The sequence below is a fragment of the Podarcis melisellensis genome (genome assembly GCF_964234715.1).
Source record: "Podarcis melisellensis genome assembly, chromosome: 6".
NCBI classification, from domain to species: domain Eukaryota; kingdom Metazoa; phylum Chordata; class Lepidosauria; order Squamata; family Lacertidae; genus Podarcis; species Podarcis melisellensis.
Window position 1 is genome coordinate 60,002,895 of NC_138538.1, and position 6,000 is coordinate 60,008,894.

General features: G+C 42.2%; 1 protein-coding gene across 8 annotated transcripts in view; it reads left to right on the forward strand.

Annotated features, from left to right (window-relative positions):
* PATJ (PATJ crumbs cell polarity complex component) overlaps positions 1–2,436 on the forward strand; it is a 148,950-nt gene extending 146,514 nt beyond the window's left edge. For all 8 annotated transcript variants that reach the window (XM_081915689.1, XM_081915695.1, XM_081915693.1 and 5 more), the window contains one exon: positions 356–2,436. In XM_081915689.1, the coding sequence (XP_081771815.1) occupies positions 356–502 (147 nt within the window). In that variant the 3' untranslated portion in view covers positions 503–2,436. The remainder of the gene's footprint in view (positions 1–355) is intronic.
* Positions 2,437–6,000: the final 3,564 nt, after the last annotated feature.

Genomic DNA, 6,000 nt, shown 5'->3' on the forward strand with positions numbered 1-6,000 from the left:
ACACACACAAACCTTCAATCTCTTTATTACAGTCAGTAATCAGTATTCAGTTGATTTGATCTTGTTCTGTTTGGTTTTATCAAAAAAGAACAAAAATGGCAGGGAGTACCATTGATACGCCTAATCTTGGAGGTGGGGGCAGTCTGGTCTAGAGCAGAATCTTCTCTCCACCCCTTTTCCTCATCATCTGTGAAGTGTTTGAAGCGTTAATGGCCACAAATGCTCTGAGAAGCATTAATAATGTTAATGGAATGTCACCGTTGAGGGTGGTTTGTGTATGTCTCTCCTTCTTCTTCTTTAATTAAGCCCCATCAAATTGCTTGGCCTCTGATGTGCCATTTCTGGTTTTTTTCAGGGAGCAGCTGCAGATGACAGCAGACTGAAGCGTGGCGATCAGATTTTAGCAGTTAATGGAGAGACTCTGGAAGGCGTGACTCATGAGCAAGCTGTAGCAATTCTGAAGCGCCAAAAAGGGACTGTAACACTAACAGTGTTGTCATGAGATTTTGCTGCAAATTCCATCTGGGCTGGATGCAATTTATTTCTGAGCATTGCTAGAGCTGCTATAAAACAATCCTGTGTGGGATGAAAACCCAACTCTGTCTAAATTTAGCACACCATTAATCATGTTGCCTGTGCTGTTTACATCCATTGTGGATATGTGTTTTGCCTAGTCATTGAAACTAATTGTGAAATCCTTAAGCCCACCCAACCCCATTCATCCCTGGTTTCCTTTGAATGTGCTTCCTGGCTCCTGCTTTGCCCAGAACTGTCATCAACCAATAGGAAGTAAAGTCACTGAAACAAAAATTAGCTTATACACAAGAAATAAATTAGCTTATTGTTGGATCCCATCTCATGCACAGAGATAACTACAGAGTGGCTTTTCATCTCATTCATGGTTTACTTATGTTCATTCTTTTTTTTTCCAGCCATTCCAGAAAACATTAAAAATGTAATTCAATTACTGCTGTTCTAAATGATGAAATATCAGATTCTCCCATGGGAAATTAATTGTAAACTGTGTTCTATTCATGAAATGTCAACCCTCCCTGTCTAATCTCTCTGGATAGATATTTGTAAGTTAGTGGCAATCATGACAAGTCAATTTCAGCCTCTCCTTAGTTTGTGTGTGGGCTGGCTCCCAAAAATTCTTGAGATGGATAGGCATGAGCCTTTTGAAGGGGCTGTCTCATGGGAGCTGGTTCAGTGATAGGGATGGTTTGTACAGTATAAAGCTTAATTGCACAGAGGCAGAAGGAAGCACCTTAACTTGAAATAGGGCTACGCATTATTTATAATGACAATATAGCAAAAGAAACCTGGTGGCTCAAGTTAAATTTATGTAGTACAATGTCATTGTCATCAGTAAACACAAGTGACAATTTTCTATCTAAAGCCTGCAATTTCTGTAGAATGTATGTAAACTGTATGATACAATTAGAATGCAATAACATTCATGTTGATTGTATATGTGCTAAATTGGTCAAAAGTGACACAGTAATCAAAGAAAAGGTGGTTTTGTCTCGTTAAGATTATTGTCTTTGTTTTATGTGCTATGTTTGGATCTAGCTAATCACAAAGTGCTTTAAGCTACTGGAATACTTTCATGGGTGTTCCTTGAATAGTGCCTGAAAGAAGATTTTAAAGGATTTCTACACATCAGTGTGCAGATTAATGCTAGTAATATTTCTAAGAAATGCTAAGAAAATGTCCCAGGAAGAACACTTTAAAGGCTGGAGGCATTCTGTTTGATAACATATACTGAAGTTCACACTGCACACCCATAATTAAACTTGAAAAAGCATTTTAGACTTGTTTAAGGATTGTGACCAAAATCTGTTGATCGTTCTAGTTTAGTTTTGACCAAAAATGTGCAATTTGACAATTCCTAACCATTCTTTTCAATTTGACCCCAGCTTTTGCCCTTTTATGCATATGTTTCTGATATAAGGAATGATGAGCTTCTATAACTGAGATATTTTGCACTCCCTGTGGCTCAAGGCAGAGATCACATGATTGCTGCTTGTAATTTGCACTCTTCTGTGTGCCACATATAGTACTGCCAAAAACTGCATTGCAGCCTGCAACTGAGCTGGGAGGGAAGCAAGTGCTATATGTAAAAGATAAAAAGGCACAATCTGCTAGGAAGTTCTCCTTGCTTTGAGCCCTGTTGAGATGAATGAGAACTGTCTGAACATGGTGTGGGCAGGGCTTAAGGCAGGAAAACCTCCCAATGGATTGTGCCTCAATTCTTTTAATGAAGCCTGCATTATGCTGCTTCTTCTTTTTTTAAGTATATGGGCTTTTGGTTTGTTTAATAATGCTGACTTCTGTGGGTGGGAGGTAACAAAACATATAGTTCATTTATGTATGGCAGTAAAATAAAATGTTTTACGACTTCCAAAGATTTGAAATAAAATTCACTTGCGAAAAGTTGGAGGAATACTGGATCAGAGTCAATATTGCACCAATGCACAGAAGCCTAACTTTATTTTAGAAGAGAACAGATACATCCCAGATGACATTTTTACTTAAAAGGCATAATAGACTCCTGGAACAAACACTTAAAAATGAGTATCATTTGGGAGCATGAGCTAAGGACTGTTGATTCTTAGCAATTTTGTCCCTTGCTAAATTGTTACTTATTTTTTTTACTTGTTACCCGCACTTCACACTAAGGTCCCAGGATGGGTTATAGCATTAAAACACAAGATTAAAAGCAATATTGTATCAAGTTGTTATAGCAGGCCTGTGAGGGCGTTGGAGCAATGCTCTCTTGGCCAGGCCTTAAACCACTTGCAATCTAGCCATCAACTTTCCCATTTCATCGCTTGCAGGTCACTGCCGTACCAAGGTGATCTACATGCTCCACAGTGAAAGCGAGGCCAGTCACATGTCGCGTGTTCAGCATAACTTGCCATCCCACAGTGAGACAAGAGCCTCAATGGGGGGCCAGACACATTAGCTAGGAAATCCCCCAGGGCATTCAGGAATCCATCCATCTTTGAGGGTAGACCATCTCAGTGGATTCCCCAGCATTGCAGAGTAGGGTAGCTATATTCAGCCCAAATCTCACCATGGGATTGTCCATCCTCAACACAGCAAGAATATAGTGGTACCTCGGTTTAAGAACAGCCCTGTTTACGAACTACTTGGTATAAGAACTCCGCAAAACCAGAAGTAGTGTTCTGGTTAGCGAACTTAACCTCGGTCTACGAACAGAAGCCGAAAGGTGGAAGGGCACCAGTGGCGGGAGGCCTCATTAGGGAAAGTGCACCTCGGTTTAAGAACAGACTTCCCGAACGGATTAAGTTCGTAAACCGAGATACCACTGTGTTATCAATCTGTTCTAGGGCATATCTAGTCACATATGCTGGACCCTTAGAAATAACACTGAAAACAGAAGAAAGCTAAAACTGCTTTGTAGTCAAATGTTATCTTGCAGCCAATGGCAATAGGAACAGTTTAATGCAGAACAGATTAAGCATGTAATCTGTTGAAATAAGCCCTTTGGCCAATTTGAAGATCAGCAATATGACTCCTCATTAGGTAATAAGCATGCCCCCCCTCAAGTAACTTCTGCCTGCTGAAATATCTCAGAGACCAGGTGCATAATGTTAAAAGCATCCAGTCTTGATAGTTTTTCTGAGCAGCAGGATCCACCAGTGCCCATTTTAAAATTCATTTTTCAAGTGCGAAAAGCGCTATTCATGTGACCAAGTGGGGCTGCCCTTTAGAGTGACACTGGAATGCTCTTTCAACAGTCACACCTATATAGCATATGCTCCAGCTATCCACATCCTTATGTTGACTTTTGGTTCTGCTTTTGCAGGAAAACAAAATATTCATATGAGCTGGTAAAATTGCTACTCGCCCAGTGCCCTTGGCCTGCTGACTGAACGGGGGGTGGGGGTGGGCTAAGAGTGTGCCTGTTTTTCCTACAGCTCTACAAGCCCTACACCTACAAGCAGTTTGATAGAAGGAACGGAACAATACAAACCAATAACAGGTAAGGAGGATGGCAAGAATTTCAATGTCAAGAAGCAATTATTTCCACTATGTGGCTTCAGAAGCAGAAGCTTGTATTGCAAGCCCCAGGTCTATATCAAAGGGAGACTCGGTGTCATTTGATGGACATATCATAGGCTCTCCAAGCTGAGTTCCTGCTTCATAAACACACCCTCAGAGATATTTTCCACATTGACCTACCTCTCTTTAAGATCACAAAGTGGGACGACTTCTCTATTATCTTCAACTTCTTATTGTTAAAGCAATCTTATTCTATGAAATTGAGTTGGAAGAGCATGCTCAGCTGAGACAATTTTATCTGTCTTTATAGCTCTGTGCTTTCGCATTCTTGCCAGATAAGCAGAAAATCTACCCATAACTCTCCAGTTATGAGCCATTAATGTTCTCTGCGGGTCTATCCTCTCTATCTTGGAAAGCAGGTAAAAAGTGAATATATTATTATTGCAGCGCAAAATGGTCTTGGAAAGATATATTTCTTTACTGGCAAATCAAATATAATCACCGCTGCCAGGAACTCTGCCAATAAGCCCATTGCTTTACAATTAAAGTGTTGGAAGTTTGCAAGTTCCATGCGGACAGATTAGGGTGGCCATATTTCCATATTGCCAGTCCCCCAAGGCAACCGCGCAAAAGGCAAGCTCTTCATCCAGTCAGTCCTTTAGGACCAAGGCGGCAAGCGAAGAAAAAGGGCCACCAGATACAGTGATGAAAATAAATCGGGGGCCACCTCAAACTACCCCGACGCATCTGCCAGAGCAGCACACAGGAGCGAGACTCCACAAAGGTTGCCTAAATAAGCTATAGCTTAGGGGCCCACTCTCTTGCCCCCCCCCCAAAAACGGGGAAAAACTGGATGTACATTTCTAAAATATAAGATAAAAAAACAAATAAAAACCTACATATAGCAACAGTGTTTTGTGTTGTGTAGGCTCCTATGATGTAAGTAATGTTCCCCGCCTGCTAGCCTGCTCCCTAAAATATCACTGGTTTGCTCATTTCTACATATAGGTTGCCTACATTCTGCATGGACTGGTTGCGTGGCAACATGTGCAAATGGCTTTAGATACCAATTAGCTCCATAAATTACCATATTGAACACAAAAAACAGTGACAATTTGTTGTTGACAAAGGACAGCTGGACATATAAAGGGCCCCATTACCTTCAGTAGCTTAGGGCTTCGTCAAACCTAAATCCAGCCCTGGCTGCCTCACATTGCCACAGTGGCGGTTGGCCCCGAGCTCTCTGACTGAGGTGGCGGAGGGAGCCTCCCTTCTCCTCTGCCACTGAAAAAGGGTCAGAGGGTGAAAACACAAATGTCCCACGGTGCCAAAGGGGCGAAGCAAGGGAAAATGTCTGGTGCCCTTCCTCAGAGAAGGAGCAACCTCTGACCCAGAGGGCGGTAGCCTGGCGCTGTGTGGAGGTGTCTGTCACTAAAACCTAATGCACCGGGTGAGAGGAGTGGGGTCGGCAGGAGAAGGAGCCTCTGGCTTTGCTTTGCCTCAGAGACAAGAAGCGGCATTCGCCCTCCCAAGTGGAGAGGGATGGGAGGCAACAGCTGCCCCCACAAGGTGTGCCTCAGCGCTCCTTGCTCCCCTGCCCCCTCTTCACTCCCTCTTTCACGCGCTCCCCCATGTTGAGCTTTTTCTGGTAACAACAGATTTTTAAAGCATTTTTTATTTTAAAATGGCCCTACTTGCCATATGTCTGGGTTTTCCGGACATTCTGTCAATTTAGCAGAAATCCACCCGGATGCCATTTTTCAGCTCAATTCCCGGATGTGTCCGGGAAACTCTGGACATATGGCAGCCATAGGGTGGATGCATTTAATATTATTTTAGGATTTTATTCAAGAGCCCTGAAGTCACTAGGTTTCCCACGAATATCTGAGTAACCCCTCAAAAGCTAATTGAAAGAAATAATTGTTTCAGTATTATATAAAAAGTGGCATGATCAGTGAACTGGTATAG